This window comes from Coloeus monedula, assembly GCF_965178545.1.
Source record: "Coloeus monedula genome assembly, chromosome: 5".
NCBI lineage: Eukaryota > Metazoa > Chordata > Aves > Passeriformes > Corvidae > Coloeus > Coloeus monedula.
In genome coordinates this window covers 59970582-59988854 of record NC_138785.1, presented here as the reverse complement: position 1 = coordinate 59988854, position 18273 = coordinate 59970582, and the positions used below count along the sequence as shown (strand labels likewise).

The 18273-nt window shown below is 37.1% G+C and overlaps 1 protein-coding gene across 2 annotated transcripts in view; it reads right to left on the bottom strand.

Moving 5' to 3' along the window:
* Positions 1-314: 314 nt before the first annotated feature.
* Positions 315-18273, bottom strand: part of TAPT1 (transmembrane anterior posterior transformation 1) — a 49794-nt gene continuing 31835 nt past the window's right edge. For both annotated transcript variants that reach the window (XM_082281386.1, XM_082281387.1), the window contains 7 exons: positions 12807-12887; positions 11838-11947; positions 10159-10218; positions 8699-8767; positions 7362-7438; positions 3767-3927; positions 315-1126 (listed from right to left, as the gene is read on the bottom strand). In XM_082281386.1, coding sequence (XP_082137512.1) covers positions 897-1126; positions 3767-3927; positions 7362-7438; positions 8699-8767; positions 10159-10218; positions 11838-11947; positions 12807-12887 — 788 coding nt within the window. In that variant the 3' untranslated portion in view covers positions 315-896. The remainder of the gene's footprint in view (positions 1127-3766; positions 3928-7361; positions 7439-8698; positions 8768-10158; positions 10219-11837; positions 11948-12806; positions 12888-18273) is intronic.

The following is an 18273-nucleotide window of genomic DNA, read 5'->3' as shown; positions in this document are numbered from 1 at the left end:
AGTTAAATGCAAAATGCAGTGCAATATTCTTTTCTGCTGTGTTAATGCCATACATACAGTTCCAACACAAACCTTGTTTGCTGCAATAACACTGCTGTTCCTTAACATTAGAAGTGCCCCTTTAATATTTTTTCCTACAGCAACAAAAAATCCTCAGCTTTTAAAAATAATTTTCTAAATAATTTGCCTTGCAGGACACACAACACATGAAATGAATATGCTTCATATTTGCCCAGTTAAGCAGAACCTTCATTATTGTGATCTTTCCCTGGCATTTAGTATTCAGATAAAATACTATGCAGTAAGTCTTTCACTTAAAGGCAAAATTTTATTCTGATTACAAGATTTTCAAGATACATCTTGAAAAGATTTTTGTTGACAGGAATAACTATCTTGACTTACTGTTTTATGTACCAATGCTTTATGCGTTTGTTGATATAAGCACAAGTTTTGAATTCTGCTTGCAGATGTTTAATAAAACACAGTAACTGGATAGGCAAGCTTCCGGTCAAGTCGCCACACATTTCCAGGAATATCCTTACACTGGAGGAACCTTCATGAGAAATAGTGTTCTGGAAGCATGGTTTCATAATGCAGAACAGGGTTATGCTTTTTTCCAGTCTGTTTTCCAGAAAATTGATACTGCAGCTCTGCCACCAGGCTAGAGACTCACGATCCACCACATTTTCCAAGAGGCAAGTTAAAGACCGCTTACTTGACCTGACCAGATACCAAGCCAAGTTACTTGTAGAAAGAAATTAATATTTTTTTGCCATTAATAATTTAAGTTTTTAAATAAATATTTATGTGCCTTTTGGCAACTGTCCATTCTGGTAGCATCTGCTGTCCCAACAGCTCAGTATCCTTAGCATATTGATTTAAAAAAAAATAAATTCTTAGTCAATTCTGTTTCCACAAATAGTAAACCTGTCTATCTCCAACAAGTCTTTCTTTGCAGACCTGTGTTTTAATTCTGAACTGTCTTGGCTTATATCTTTTTCTTCTCCATCAGGAGTTGTCAGAAATTGATCAGAATTGCTTGTTACAAGTAAAGATGGCATATTCTCCTTCTGATGCACCGGTTGACTGGTAACTGATGTAGAACCGTTTTCATCTGTGGAAATTCCTGTTGGAACAGAAGACAATTACAAAGGTAATAATGAGTTTAACACAGACATATTGATAGAATGTGCAACATCCAGATTCATCCAAAGCTATCCTGAGAAAGTATGCTGCATGAAATCAGAAGCAACAGAAAAATGCTTTCTGGAAGCCACTACCTCTTCTTAGCTTTACTGTAAGAGAGCTCCTTTTCTGATTTAGAAAACATATAGAAAAAAAATAGACAGAAAAAACAAATTCTCCAGAAGCTTAAATAATCAGCAGGAGCATAAGCAGCAGAAGTTAGGACATACATGCTCATTTTTGTTGGCTTAAGCAAAAAGATTTTTGACAGTCTTTGTGTGAATCACACAAATGTTTTCTACAGAAATGAACAAAAGGAATCTCCGTGGCAGGAACTAGATGTGCCTAATCCTCTACATAAGTACAATAAACCTGCCTTCTCCAGGGATAGCTAATAAATGACTCATGCACTGCTACGCACTTTAATAGCACTGGGCCCTACAGCAATGCTATTAAAGATGTCTATTTTTATTCCTGTCTCTTACTTCAGTGGAACTGAACACTGGCTTCATTAACCTAGGATATTGGTAAGTAATATCCATGTGTTTTTTCCATATTTTGTTAAAACATTTAAAGAATTAAAATGCACAAGCAAATGACAAGGAAATAGTAAATAAGAAAAAAAATTATTTCCTCCTCAGTAATGATTGAGTTATTGTTTCTAAAGGAATCTGAAAAAATCTTGACTGATGTGGAGAATACTGCAGACAGCCCAAGGAAATGTTATCTGTCAGAAATGCAGCACTATCCAAATTACTACAAACACTTGTTTCTGCAGAGCATCTGTCCACATTATGCTATCTACTACTTGAAGGTACATGGGTTACCCTCTACCATCTATGCAAGTTAAAGGTACTGAACTTGCATTGAGAAAGGAGACAAGTAACTTTAATTCTAGAACTTGGTTACAAATGTAAGTATTTTCTAACCCAGCAGCTTCCAGATGTAGCTGGTCAGCCTGTAAATGATTACTGGTAATTAGAGCTTTCATCCCTCAAGAGCACGTTTAGAATTTTATTCTTCGAAATTTTAACTGTTTTTGTGGACAAGGTGGAAACTCTTTAGAAAATTAACTGACAAACTATAAGCTGGCACAAAGGAGAACAGACTAATTAATTCCCTTACCCTCATCCTAATAAGGGTTGAGAGCCTCTATTGAAAAAAACCTGATAAATGGGGCACAGAGATTAACTAATATTGGGGAGCCCAGTAGTAATAACACAAAAGCTGAGGAAGGTAAAATCATTCTTTCACATAATCAAGATTTCTAGTAAATAAAGAGCTGTTAAAAAAAATACAAAACCCCAAAAAACTGTAAAATGGAGCTTTTTCCATCACCAATGGAAGCTAGGAATACTCTGAATAAAATCCACAAAAGCTTTTTGGTTGCTGCTTTTTGCTCAAAATCTTTCCATTTGAGAAAATAAGCATCCCTGCTACTTTAGCTCAAGAGTCTTCAGGATTTACACACTGTAAGTTTAAGGCTCAATATAAGTAAGTACAACTCACTAAGTCTCATATCCAAGTGTAGTAATAGAATGTTTAATTAAAACGTATCATCACGACAGTTCTCTAATGAAATGCAAGAGACGTTCATACCACATTCTTTTATCATGAAAGTAACACAGTTGAATGAATTTAAAAGTGAAAGTCTGCACCAAGTTTCTGCCTGATGTGATTTGACACATGTGAGATGTAGAGGTTTATGACAAACACTGACAGATTCTTAACTCTCCCCTTGCTGGCGAGACACTCTGACGACTAACAAGCACCTTGCATTTCAAGCTGTTCAAGTTGCTGGCAAGCCATGGAGTGAACACAATAAAAGCCTCACTGTTAAGTTCTCTAAGGCTCTCATTGAGCTTTTCCCACAGGAAGATACAATCCAATTCAGTTGACGGGAACAATGAAGGTTTCTGTTTCCTTCTATGTGTCACACAAATACAATAATGCCATATTCCCATGATAAATTAACTGCTAATGCTGAGGACCTGTATGCGAAAATTGTGCTACGTAGACTTGAAATGGGGTAAAGACCCACTGAAATTCCTATTTGGATTTCATAAAGCTTTTCATTAATATGTTCATGACAACTACATTTAATTATACCTATGCATAAACCTACCATGTTTTACATTGATTTCCATGAGAAATACAAACTGCTTCCCTACTCAACTTAAGCACTGTGACAGATGATGTGTAAATATTCACTTATTTGTGCAGTGACATGGCAGAGGGGCTTGGACTAGATGGTCTTTAAAGGCTCCTTCCAACCCAAACCAAATCATTCTATGATTATGAATTTAAAACAAAACCATGCTTCTGTTCCATTGTTTCTATCACCTCCACATATCAGAGTGGGATCTTGTCAGAGATATGAGTATTTATTACCAAAAGAAGATGCCTGAACTAAAAGCAATCAATTCTATTACATTTACAGACTTGTGTTCACAGCTGCGATATGGCACAATTAAGGTCCAGCAACAGGGTTTGTGCAGCAAACATTGTCATGCACCTGGTTTAATATTAAGTTTAGTCTGAAAAAACTTCACTGAAAACAAACCAAGGCAGTTAGCCTTACCTTGGGTAGATTTAAATGTGCTTTGCTGTTTGCCAGCTGGCTTCCCTGGGGTGGCAGTCAGGACAGGATTGAATAATTTCTCCTCCATTTTTGCTTCCTTTACATACTGACATGATTTCCCCAGCAATACAATGCTGTTAAGGACTTTGAGAGATATTAACCTGGAAAAAAAAAATTGTTTACATATTTGCATTAGCGTATTAAAATAATTGCGTATCATTCATACTGCAATTATTTATGTGAAAATAACTGCATATGGTTATGCTGTCTTAGAAAGATTAGCTAACAAATCAAATCCTTTCAATATCAAGATCAAAAGGTAGTTTCCTTTTCCTAACAAATTGTTTCAGATTCAATGCTTAATTTTCTTTTTCCTCCAGAAAGCATCTAGAGAAAAACATCAAGTTTTATTATTTAGCTAAAGGACTACAAGGACAGTTAAGCAGCCATTTAAGACATCAAATATTTAAATGAAGAATTAAAAAGGGCCCTCAACAGTGCAAGTTCAAAATAAATGCATCCAAATTAAGTGCGCCCAGCCAAGGATCTCTAGTAGACTTGGAACCACAGGACAGCAAATATAGAACCACGGAATCATTAAGGTTGGAAAAGAGTTCCAGGATCATTGAGTCCAACCATTAATCCAGCAATGCCAAGTCCAATATCTAGCTTTTACAAACTACAGGCTAACCATAAGAAGTCCTTTTTCACATCACAGAAGAGAGTCCATAAAACTCAACAAATCCAAAGAGGCAGCACTGTATTACCTTCATAGCACAGTTCAGTTGATGACAGATTCTTTTTCTACTATGACTAAATTGCAGCACAAACTTCAGCAAATCACTAAATTCCTTTTACACCTGCCTCCTCATCTGAAGAAAAGGAAGGCCTCAACTACCATCAAGTGCTTTTTTACCATTCAAATGAGTTTTGCAAAATCTAATTTCCATTACTGGCACCACATGACTCACAGACCTTTGTCCACTCCAGGGAGCAAAGGCTCATTGCAGAATGACATGGAAAGAGTGATCTGTTCTCTGCAGGATGAATGAAATATTCTCTATGCAAATAAAGCTATGTAACAAGACTGAACCAAATGCAGACCCTGAATTCATTCTCCACTCTCTGGAAAGTCTGTTTATCGTGTACATCACTAAGAGACTCAAAAGACAACTTGAAGTGAACATTCACAGATCCACGGAGTAAGTCTAACTGCTTAATCATGAAGTGATCCAAGCACACTCCAGCAGCAGCTCCCCTATCTCTCACTGTGTAAATGTAATCAGAACTCGTCACACAGAAAAACAAACTACACTGCATTTTTAAGGGAAAAAAAAAATTTTATTTATTCCATTTCAACAGAGAAATGGAAGAATACGCAGAGCGCTTTCAGTACTCAGAAGAAAGTGACATTTTAGTATACAAGCAAACAAAGAAGATATCATTTTATACAGGTTGAAAGCTGTGCTTCTCTACAATTTTTTTAGATTATTAGGACAGATTTTATTTCAGAGAGTTGAGCAGCTCTCCTTCATTTTTAATGTTTTAGAGGTGTTTTTCTTATGCTTCTTATGTAACATGTTTTCGTTCTGAGAGAGTAGGTTTCTACAGAATAGTTTGACTCTGATTTAATGAGATCAGAAGTTGAAAAGGCCATAAATCACCACGTCACTGTATCAGTTCCAGCTTCTCATGGAAAATTATGCAAGTATTTCTAGCAATTCTCCTTTATTCTTTTCTGCCAGCCTACCTGTTTTTGGCAAGACTCTAACTACAATTAAAGCTTAACTACAGTTGTTAATTATCAATACAAAATTAGTTCACCTGTAGTATAGACTCAATTCTTTGCCCAGTTAACCGTTTCAGATTTTATCATGTCATTTCTCACATATCTATGCTATTACGTATGTATTCTATAGATATTCTCACATCTGATAAAAAACTTGAAATTTATGGTCAGAACACAAATTACTTGAAAGATGCAAGAGGTGAGCTAGCTCCAAGTCTGAGATCACAGCAGAAATGTGACAGACACAGAAGAAAAATCTGCTCTCACTTTTCAATAAGGACAAAATAGACCAAAATGTATTTACTTTTGTGACCTATGCCTTTAAAGAGCAGCATTTAATACTTCATGTTAATCACATTACTTTTTTCTGCCTTCCATTCTCCAAGCCACAGAGACAGTGAAAAATCCAGGGCTGGGGTGCAGCAGTGGAATGGTAGAGGTAGGAAAATATTACATATATTGGGAAAAAGGAAAAACCACTGAGCAGGATTAAAGTATGACCTTGGTATACCACAGCTTGAATGTGATGATCAGGGGATAGTGCTTTGAATTATACAAAGCTGGCTTTAGGAAGAACATGGGCACAGCATGTAGTATGCTGGGGAAGAAATCAAAGTATGGTGCAGAGGAATGTGGCTAACATTTTAGTATTTGGCCTATATGCAATATCTCAAAGCCTTAGTTATCTGACACTAAACAGATGTGTCCCTACACTGATGTAGACAAAACACATCTGATCAAGCTCTATTTTTTGCAGATTAGGGTCAGATTAGAGATAAGAGTCTACCTATTAATAAAGAATGTGTAGTAATCCTGTTCTTTTCATAAACTATTGTAGAACAGTAGTCTCCTCTCTTCTTGCTGAACCACTGCCCCTGACTTAGAAGTCTTACGCTTCCCAAGCCTCGCTGCCTTCACTTAAAACACAGTGGCAGGGCACTGGAAGAGATACTCCCACAATACTGCAGGCAGGTTCTTTTTCTGTCAGCAACTTGAAATACTTAACTATTTATGATCAATTTTGGGATGATTCCAAAATGAATCAGTACTGAAAGACAACAAACAATGACAGTGCAGTATACAGCTCTCGTAGAAAGTGGCCATCCCCAGATAGTACCCAGCAAGCGCCCCAAGACAGGCAAACTAAATTGGATGTAAAGTACAGTTATGCATGTCTCAGAAGTACCTATCAACTGGTGAGAAGTTAAAGGTAACACAAGCATGAACTGACTTGGCAGTGAAGGGATACTGAAGGGATACTTGCACATCACTGATTATGGAAAACAAATTGCCATAGAACATTATATTTCTTAACTAAGATCACTTACTGACCACACCCTTTCCAGGAAAGGTGAGCCTTGCATTTACTTTTTTTTTAACAGCACTTTCCTAAAGCAAAGTAAACTTTGCAATTAACTACCTGAGAGAAAAATTCATGATCTGCTCAGAGCACTTCAGCTGCTTATTTTTGTTGGCTTACTGAATCTTTTGGTCTTTTTACAGAAGACTTAATTCCTTAGAATTCAATTTCCCTTTTTACACAGAAGTATGGTGCTTGTCTCTCAGATTCTGTCTTTTTGCAATGAGTTATTTCCATTACTGAAGTTACTTATTGAGGGCTATAATCCCCCAATGTAGTCACAGTCTATACTCTCAATTTCAGATTATGAGCATAAGGGTTTTACATTTATGTTCTTCTGAATATAAACTGTGTTTATACTTATATCTGGAAGTATCAACAGAAACTTGTTTCACATATGTAATCAAATAATGGTGAATACTTTTCAGTTGCACGGATTTACTTACCCACAGTAGAACAGCACAACGCAAACATAAGCTAAGACTCCTTGTACTTTTATTGAGCTTGTTACGACTCTGATGAGCTGTTTTAAGAATAAAAGTTAAAACTTAGCACACAATTATTAATAGAACATTGTAACAAGACATTTCTTATTTGGTAAATCCAAGAAAAAGTAGAAACATTTACATTAACAGAAATTTAGTCTAATATGCCCCTTGGTAGTACTAACTATTCCAGATTTTGATTTGAACAAATATTATACTAGCACTTAGTTGCAACTTTGCCAAAACCAGAGTCTGACAATGTTTCCTTAACACTGACTTTCAAGTAATATAAGAAGTGGAAAAAACTTCCAAAACTGAAGGGCTAGAAGGAAAGTTAACAAATTTTGAGGAAAATGTCAAGAGATACAACACAAAACAGAATCAGTGTTATACACTATGCTAATCTTATGATCACAAAATTTTTTTGTGGACAAGGCATATGACTCCCAAGTTTCACTAACAAATGGAACCTGAAATTTCAGTTTTACTTCACTAGTTTACGCAAATCCTGTGAATAGTATTTTTCCCCATCTTTATGGGAGAACATTACATTTAAGTTAATTCACACTGATATTCGTCCAGGAAAATTGTGAATTAGCATATTTGCTGACAAAGCAAGTACAGATTCCCAGCATTATGATAACTACTGCTTGTCTGCACATGTGTATGGGGAAAATCAGAGCAGCTATTTAGAAAAACATTCTGCAACAGTTAATTCAGGACAGCATCTGGACACAGTTCCATTAATTAATTAATTCATTTTATAGCAGCATGTATGTGTAACAAAGTCAACTATTTCAGAGTGATGTACTCAACAACAGCTCAGGAGCTCGTGCCCCATATAAAAGAATATTGAGTCATTAAGCGTGCCATTACAGGGACAGCCACAAGGACTCGTATGAAAAAGCTAAATAAACTGCTACACTACTGCTAACCTTCCGGCAACCAGCTGCTTTGACTATTCCAAATGAATGAATAGGATAACTGCCAAAAGGAATATGTTTAGTAAACACAGATGTAGTTTAATTCCACTGGTACAATTCAAGGTGTTACAAATTCTACAAAATTAATATATATTCAATTTTTTACGAAAGGCTGAGAAACAGTAATGCATTTGTGAAGTCACAAGCAGTACGTGATACAGGTTATACTGAGTGCTAGCTCAATCTTTTCAGCATCATTTCAGTTACTTCAGATGATAACTTCATCCTCAAAACATCCAGCCAGCTATCTCAGAGGGACACATTCTCAAAGTGAGATCTTACTGACAGAAAACTGATAGGAAAGATACAACTTACTAAAACAGCCAGTGGAAGAGGAATGAAACCCATTCTTCTGGAAACTGAATCACTATAATCTGTATACGCCTAGAAGAAGAAGAGGAAGAAGAATGAACTACTTATGCAAAGAAATGAGCTTATTTCAGCTTGGCACACCCTCCAGATAAGAATAAAGCTCTGTTAACAAACACTGTACTGGTATGAAGTGTACCTATTCACATTTTGGAATTCAAATGGAGATAGCTGCACTCTCAGACAAAAATGTAATACTACCATGACCAGCAAGATTAGCTTCAGTGCTCTAAATCAAGAGCAACTGGAGTATAATACAAATCTCTAAATCGAGAGCAATTAGGACACTGAATCCAAAGGCACTATGATATTTCGTCTGTACGTTATTACCAGCTTCGAGACCTTCTTGTATTAATTTGACTGATCCTCAAATACTCTACAGAAAAAACTGTTACAAGGATGAAAGAACAATTACCCACCACACTAGCAATTTTAAATCATTCTACAAACATCTATAATTAGCCTTAAGGTAACTTTGTTAAAATTATTTTGAAAATGTTTTTACATTTGAACTCAAAACACAACTATTTTGCATGACAGTTTGTCTGCCGAATTGAAGATCACACCAAAGTTAGTGCCTAAATGATGCTACTTTATTTCCCACAGGGGATCCTTAGGAAAAGTAATGGAGTTTTCAAAACTAATAAACTGGGGTTTTTATTATTAAGAAATTATTATTAATTATTTGTAAGTGAAGGTGTCTAGCTTCCTTATGAGGTTTAACTACTGCATTCTTCACAACAGCCAAAGAAACACACCCAAGAAAACTACAGAAATCATTGTAATAAAGTTCATTTAATAGTTCAAGCACACATCTAAAGTACTGATGAGTGGAATGCTAACAAGCGAACCCTAATGAGTCCTCATCCATGAAAGGTGTGCTGTAAACAGCTTTCCAAAAAATGGTACTAATTAAAAACACAAGTGGTCTGTGTGTTCTATAAATACCTATGCCATGACAGTAACATGCATAGTGCAAACATCATCTATACATCTGTGCACTCTGTTTGTAAAGAAATATAAATTCCTAATGAATACTGTGTTTTAAGCCAACACAGTTAAAATACCATGAAAAGAACAGTAATCTACAATTACCTTGTTAAGCTTACTAACTTCCCATGTATCTCAAAAATGTTACAACTATTCCCTTACTGTAAGGGTATTTGGAAGAGACTTCTCAGCAGTATATTAAATAAAGCTCAAACTGACCTGAAGAACTGGATCAAAAATAATATAAATCACAAAGACATATTCCTGTTCTCTCCTACTAAAAAAAGCAAAGTAGAGTTTCAGCGCTGCAGGAGTGTAAAACCACTGTATGTATTTCTTTAAGTGTTTGTTCCAATATTCCCCCATAACAATTATGTTAGTTAATACAGGAAAGTGCATTTCATTTTCAGGCTTACATTTTTCTGTCGACTGCTAACAAGGTCAAATGCAAGACTGGCTCTGTATTCACTGTAGACCTGGAAAAAATCCAGCACATCAGATGTGTGATTAATTTGTTATCACACGTTATAAAAGCAACATTTTATTTTATTCATAAAATATTTCCATAAAATATTATAAACTTATGCATTTTCTGAAAGAGTCAAAGACAGTTTTTCTGAGGTCTAACTGCACCTTTCAAGAGATGAGCCTCTATTTCTGCAATAAAGTAATTTGCATATATGTACAACAAACAAACAACACTATGCTATGTTTTAGGAATTGAATGTGAATTATTAAGTTACTGAATTTCAGGATCATCAGAAACACAAAATAACAGAAATCACATGAATCACATTTAGTTTTTCCCCCCCCAGTTCATAACTGGTTTTAAGCTACATGAAAGCTAGCCCTGGGATCAAACTAAACAAATGAGGGAGCTTTCTTATATACTAAGCAAGTGATCCTATGAAAAAAGCAAATTGCATTTGAACGTGAATATCAAGTTTCTCCTTCTCTTTAAAACAGTTCAGCATATTAAGAAAGAAAAGCATCTATTTTAAGGATAAGTGACAGGACAACCTGCTCTGCAGGTGTTAAAAATTCTGGGAAAACTCTGACATAGCAACCATAAATCTTTAGAACTTCTTCATACACAAGCCCCATAAAGTTTATTAAATAAACCTTGCAAAATTGTCAGTCACTACCTCCATCCTCCAGCTGTTTCAGCACTCTGAAGCATGCTACATTTTTGGCTACCATGACTTCATTACTGCTCTTTTCCACACTCTCTATGCAAAAGTAGGGCATGCATAAATGCCTCTGGCATAAGGGAGCTTATTAAGTGCATCTATTACACTTGTTTCTACACCACACAATGTAGTTACTTTAGAGATGCTGAAAAGGACAGCACTTCACAAGTTCTGATCTCATTTCCTGAAAAGTGGTTCTAATAGTGAAAAGACACTAACTCGTATCTTCACGAATCTATCAAGTGTGCTTGAATTCACAGTGTGGAAAAAGTGGCGAACGTATCATGCTGCAACACACAAGAAGCAACCTCATCTACTGCTTTAAAAAAGAAGGACTGGGTAATATATGCGACCCAAGAAATTTCAGGAGTGGAAACTAACATAACCTACTTCATGTTAGTGCTCCAGGGACAGTGGGAAAAAACTTAATCTCTGATTTCAGATTCCACTTTTAATACACATGCAAGAATAGAGTTAAAGCAGCCTAACAAGATGTTTTTCCAAAAGCCTGAACTTTAACCTACAATCCATTTTGTTAGGAAAGGGTACAAGCTCTGTCTTGACTGCAAAACAAGTAACCTTCTGTCAATTTAACAAATGATCACTTCACAAAATGATCTGCCAGCAATGTGAATTTTAGCTATTCCCTAAGCTGTTATACAACACTTGCAGTAATTTATGGATCTGGAACTACTAGTTTAGAAGCAGGTGTTAGTTCCACATTAAAAAGGTCCTCAGAAGTACACTGTATCAGGAAATTAGCAAGCTTTCCCAAGTGATATCGTATATATGAAAATAACAATTTTCACGTTTTCTGCACTGGAATAAATTTTAGTATTTAAAAAATATTAGCAAAATTAAATACAATTTAAAATAGCACTCAGCATTCCAAACAGGATACCTACATCTGCTGTGATGTCATTGAATTTTGTTATAAAGGCGTGTTTCACAATATCCACTGCAATTTCTGAAGCAACCACCATGCAAACGTCCGGAAATAACACCCAAAGATGATCTGAAGGTTGTGAAGAAAAAAGGTAGGCCATTTAATTTAATGCCAGTATACAAAAAAAATTGTAACACTTCTGTTCAACAGTGAAAAATCCTCACGAGTCTGAAGAATCTGTAAGTTTACATCATCACTGAGCATACGAGTGTGTTAGTTTTTCCATTGCTGTCCTAAAAATTTATCAGTTCTGTACAATCAGACAACAGTTGGGATCAGGTTCTTAACTCTTCACTTTGTAAACCTTTACCGCTGGTAGGAAGACAACTGTTGCAAGTACTGCATACTATGTGTTCAGGATGTGTAAGACATAGACAAAGCACCTGCAGTTTTAGATGCTTAAGGTAAAATTTAGGCAGAGTGGTAAGATTCAGGCAAAATACATCACACAGATCAGGGGTCAAAATTATTAAAACAATGTTTTAATAAAATTGGTATTTTACACAGTATTTATTAAACATGTCATTAAAATCTTATGTATAATCAATATTAGATTAAGAATTGTATTTTTAACATAATCTTTATCACATTTCAATCTCGCTAGCCTCCCAAAATAATATTTTCTAGGGGATCCTTCATTCACAGTGTACTTCAAGGAAAGGAAAGGGCTGGGAAGAACACTGATTGAAATTCCAGACACTGCTTGAAATATAACTATACATGTTTATAGCATAACAATATATATTTCTAGCAGAAAGGACACAGTCATTCTTAAAAGAACCAGAAATAGAAAAATGAGAATCTAAGGTACTTGACAAAATTAAGATTTTTTAATTAAATGTCTTGATTACCCTTATCTTTCAGATTGAGGGAAGAAGCAAGAGATACAGCTCTTAATAGCACAGGAACTTTCTTTCAGTTTACTGACCTGGATTCCATGAGAACTGTTCCATATTTCTCAGACATACAATTAGTAGCAGCACGTAATTGGTGAACCTCTCCTTTATATCTGGATTAAAAAAACCAAAACCTGTCAGCTCCAAAGAAACATTTATTTGCATACACAATTCTTGGATTAGGTAACATTTTCCACAAACTATTTAACTGGATTTAAGGGGTGGTGGAAATGCTGAGAACCCACCATGGACTGGATTTCTGCAGTAGGTTGTGACCTGGGTCTGACCGATGCTGCCTCAGCTTGGGGTTCCCAGCAGCAGAAGGGACTTAAGTTGTGACTTACTATCACCTCTTCTAATACATTAATAAAATAATCATCCTTCTTGATAAAGTCTGTGCATTCCTTCTGTGAGTCACAAAGAACCAGCCCCTCCTGTTACTAAAACGTTGAGTATATACCTATCTGTTCTTTCAAGCTATTAGCAAGGTAAATTTCATTTTCTACAGATCATGGATATCCAAATTGCTGTATACTGGGTTCAGTAGAAGGAAGAAAAAATGTTTGAAGACAACTGTTACACCTTAGCAAGAAGGTTCCTACCAGTCATTCACACTGCCTCCTTAAAAGGGAACAGCAGGATGTGTCAGCACAGTTATCAAAACTGTAAGCACTGTAACACAAAAGCAGTTTGATCAGGGACAAAGTCCTATGACTTGCCTCCCAGACAAGGCAGTCTTTTTTTCTACTTTGGTGTCCTGTCTCCAGGAATGATACATACAGCTTACTTCAGGAAGCATCACATTTTTTAGCTTATTAAAAAAACACCTTCCTGAAACTGTATTATTGAAAAACAGGGTAAAGCCTAAAAGATAATGTCATCACAATTTAGGAAGTCCAAAGAAGTCTTTTTAGAAGATAAAGCTATTAAGAAAATCTGTGGAGACACTGTTTTTGCCTGTTACACCTGTCAGTAACCACAAAAATAATTTCTTTGTGGGCCCTCCAAATCCAAAGGGTTCATTTTCTTAAACAGCTCCAATATTGTGTGGGATTCTACCTACTGGTTTTGGGAAACAAGAAATAGAAATGTTCAGAAGTACACACAAGGATTGAGCTGGCCAAAATAATATTTGACTTTGTGTCAATAGTTTCCATCATCTCTGACTGACTACAGGCCAACAAGGCTTGTGACTGCAGTTACTACAGTATACTATCTGTCATTTTAGAACAGCAGTTTGGAAATACTGGCAAGTCTGAAAAAATGGAGCAAAAAGAAAAGAAGAAATCCTCCAGGAGAAGGAAAGAAAAAGCACACAGGATTCAAGAAGAATGAGATTTCATGCACAATATAAAAAGGCACATCTTGGGCTACATAAATTCATCTGTCAGTATGGGCTGGGGATGGCACAGAGGAAGCACAAGCTTTCAAAACAGAACGAATGGCATATATACTGGGGGGGGGGGAGAAAAAGGAAATCTTTTAGTACAATAAATTTAAAGTAGAAAAAAGGACATAAGTAAAACCTAACCATAATTTCTTGATTTCCTGCTAATAACACTCCAACAAGTGAAGTACATCCTTCTATGCTTCTGAATTCACAAAATACTGCCCAAATGACCAGAACACAGTATTGTCTGAAAATACAAGATATCACTTGAAGCTGTCAGAAATGAATGAAAATGCAGTAAAGCACTCAATGATTTATATTCTTTATCATGCCCATTAGAGACTTGGAAATAATCACTGAGTTTTCAGACTTTTGCCTAGAATCTCAAAATGGTTTTATCTTCTGTTTCCCACATCACATACTTCCACACTGCTATGATACATCATTGGTCAGTAATGCAGAAGAAACACAGATCTCATCTTCAGTTCTTCAGGCCCCAGGGAGGCCTGTACAGATAGATATTTTCAAGTGGGAAGTAAGGACCTTAATTCAGGCCTAACATTCAAGCATGTCTCAAGCTAATCCTCCAAACATTTATTACCTGCTTGGTATACGTTAGCTCACCAGTCGACAGGATTAAATTGGGAAGGCACATTTTGGGCTTTAAATTTCCTCTTATAATGCTGTAATAATACCAATTTTTTCTTCCACTAATTTCTGAGACTGGGTGACAGGCTGAAACCTGTTTTTCCTCTCTGCTTATTTTCCCTGTTCTCAGTGGCCTCCCTTCTAATCTGTTATCTCTGCTGCCACAGCTGTTCAAGGCTGTTAGGAGTGAGAGGAGTAACTGTGGCTGCTGCTCTTCATCCTCATCCCTCCCATCAACTGTCAGAGATGCAAGCAAGGGAGACAGGGTACTTTACAGGAGCTTCAACAGTAAACTCAAACAATGCAAAAATTAATTTCATTTCTCACCCTCATGGACAAGGACAAAAAAGGCTTCAGGATATCCAAAACAACCACTAGTAATCAGTCCTAAATACGAATTAAAATTTCAGAATACAAAATATGTACCTATAATGTTTCATCATTTATTATGAACTTATCTGATGTTGTATATGTACATTTGTTTTTTTTAAACCGGTGAGGGGAGTTTCCTGTACCATGCCACTTCTTAGATGATGTGGTGAGCTACAGAACAAGCAAAGCTACATCCCTGGATTCACACTTGCTCATGCTCTTAAGAACAACAAAGGCAAAGTATATCACTGTATTTGGGAATTTGGCAGAACAGTTTTGACAAACCACCAGTGTTAGTGTTCAGCTGCAGAGAGCACAGGTACTAGCAGGAGGAAATCATTCTAATCTGCTTCAGCATAACAAAGAGTAAAGTGGAAAGAAAGTGATCTCTTTTCTTTCTCCATTGTGACAATCCTTAATAACACTGATATAAGCCATTTCAACTCAGTTTTATGTGTATTCCACCAAGTACAGATGACAAGCACATCACTGTTTTTCTGTTAGGATACAATAAAGCTTCAATAACCCTTGCCATTAATAAGGCAGGTTTAAATGAGAGCTAAAATGACAGACCAATGACATTTTAAATGGTCTTCAGCTACCTCCGCAAGCACGTGATTAAGAAGCTTACTTTCTCAGTGTTTATGATCTTAAGTGTTAAAAACCTGATGTATAGCACTAATTCAGATATATTTATCCCCTTGACCAGTCTCTTGTCAGCACATACCATGCATAGTGCTGATGACATATTGTGCATGAAGTCTGGATAGACATCAGTGACAGGTGCTACCCCTCAGGGGGTCCATACTGGGACCAGTGTTATTTGATATTGTCATTAATGACATAGATGAAGGAATTGAGTGCACCCTCAGCAAATCTGCAGATGACTGAGTGCTGAGGCTGCCACACCAGAAGGGTGACGTGTCATCCAGAAGGACCTGGACAAGCTCAAGAAGCAGACTCATGGGAAGCTCAAGAGGTGTAATAAGACCAAGTACAAGGTGCTTCACCTGCGTTGGGGCAACCCCAGGTATCCACACAGGCTGGGGATGAACAGATCAAAAGCAGCCCTGTTGAGAAGGACTTGGGGATTCAGCGCGATGAGGGCTGGGCAAGAGCCGGCACCGTGCGCTCACAGCCCAGAAGGCCAAAGGTGCCCTGGGCTGCATCCAGCGCACTGTGGGCACCAGGGCGAGGGAGCGCATTCTGCCGCTCTGCTCCACTCTGCTGGGACCCCACCCGCAGTGCTGCATCCAGCTCTGGGCTCCCAGCACAGGAAGGACAGGGGCCTGCTGGGGTGAGCCCAGAGGAGGCCACCAAGATGATCAGAAGGATGGAACACCTTTCCTCTAAGAAAAGGCTGAGAGAATTGGGATGACCTAATCGTCGACTTCCAGTACCTGAAGGGAGCCTACAGAAAAGATGGAGAGGGGCTTTTTACAAGGACATGTAGTAACAGGATAAGGGGGACAAGCTTCGAACAGGACAAGCTTCAAACTGAAAGAGAGTAGGTTTAGATTAGATATTAGGAAAAAATTCTTTACTGTGAGGGAGGTTGGCCAGAGAAGCTGTGGATGCCCCATCCCTGGAAGTGTTCAAGGCCAGGCTGGATAGAGCTCTGAGCAACCTGGTCTAGCGAAAGGTCACTTCTGGCCATGGCAGAAGTGTTGGAACTGTAGATGAATTTTCAGGTCCCTTCCAACCCAGCCCATCCTATGACTGATACACAGCATTCTCATGCCATGCTGAAGCTGCACTCGTACCAGGGCTGGCCCTGAAGCCTGCCACACATCGTAGTACATACTGCCCATACACAGTTCAATTATTTTGAAAGATGACACTGTATTTGCTTGTACTTCTATGCATCCTCTAGTGGTGCAAGTAACTAGATGTGATTAAATCTTTTCAACTGCCTTTAAGTATGTATTTCAGTATTTTGAGAAGGGGAAAGGAAGAATCAGACATTCCAAGACCTACTACATCAGATCTCAGTGGTCACAAGTCAAAAAAAACCCACAATACACCCTTTTCCATTAAGGTAAGTCACGTGTGCCTATAAGGGTCGCCATATGAATAGAGGTGGTAAACATTTATTTCAAAGACATGTGATGCACATATTGCCATAAATGCAATAAAGGGAAAAAACCCAAGATATACCTTTTTTTCCCTCTAAGTTGTATAAAATAAAGCCCAAAAAAGGATTGCACATAGCCAAATCAGATTTTAAATACTTTTGCCCCACTTGCATGAACTCTGCCATTCCAATTTTAATAGAATTCTATCCCCATATTAATAACACATTCTGTCCTTCCATAAATCCTCCTGAAAAATAGCAACACATACCCAGCAATTAATTTCCAGTGTGTCAGAGGGTATCATTGCTTTTAGAAAGCATGTAAAAGACATGAAACAAATGTTACTGGAAATAAAGATTCCTGGCACAGCACTGCATCTAGTATGGACTAATGTAATTAATTAGCCAATATCTCAAACTACCAACTACTGAACCCTGAAGATCTTGGGTACTTTTGCAGTGGTAACTAAAAGAGGCAGCGAGATCACAGGGAACAGATCCAGAGGTGGGGTAAACAGTCTTTTAGTGCTAGCTATTTCCTTCCAGATTCCCTGACACATTATGTAGAAATCCTGAATCAGGAAAGAAAAAAAAAAAATTATCATGTTAATCCCACTGTTTATACATTTAGATCAAAAGCTAATTATAAATCATAGCATGTAAGAAGTGAAACAAGATCTTTTAGTTTACATCTCACCAACTCCTAAACAGCTGTAGTGCCAACTACCTCTTAACAACTGACCAGAGCACAAGAAAGGATCAAAGACTGAACAAGGAATTACCAAGGATGCACCAATTTTAAACACAGTCCTGCCCCTAAATCCCTCATCCTTAAAATGATTAGAGTAATGGTATTAAAAAAACCTAAAGTCACATGAGAAAGCAGTTTGAACTTCAAAGACCAAAGGTAAAAATAAAGTCTGTTCAATATTGTGATCAAAGAGACTGATACATTCGGAACCAAGAAGAAAGAACAGAGAAGCAAGAAAGTACGTATCTATAAAGAAGAAAACTG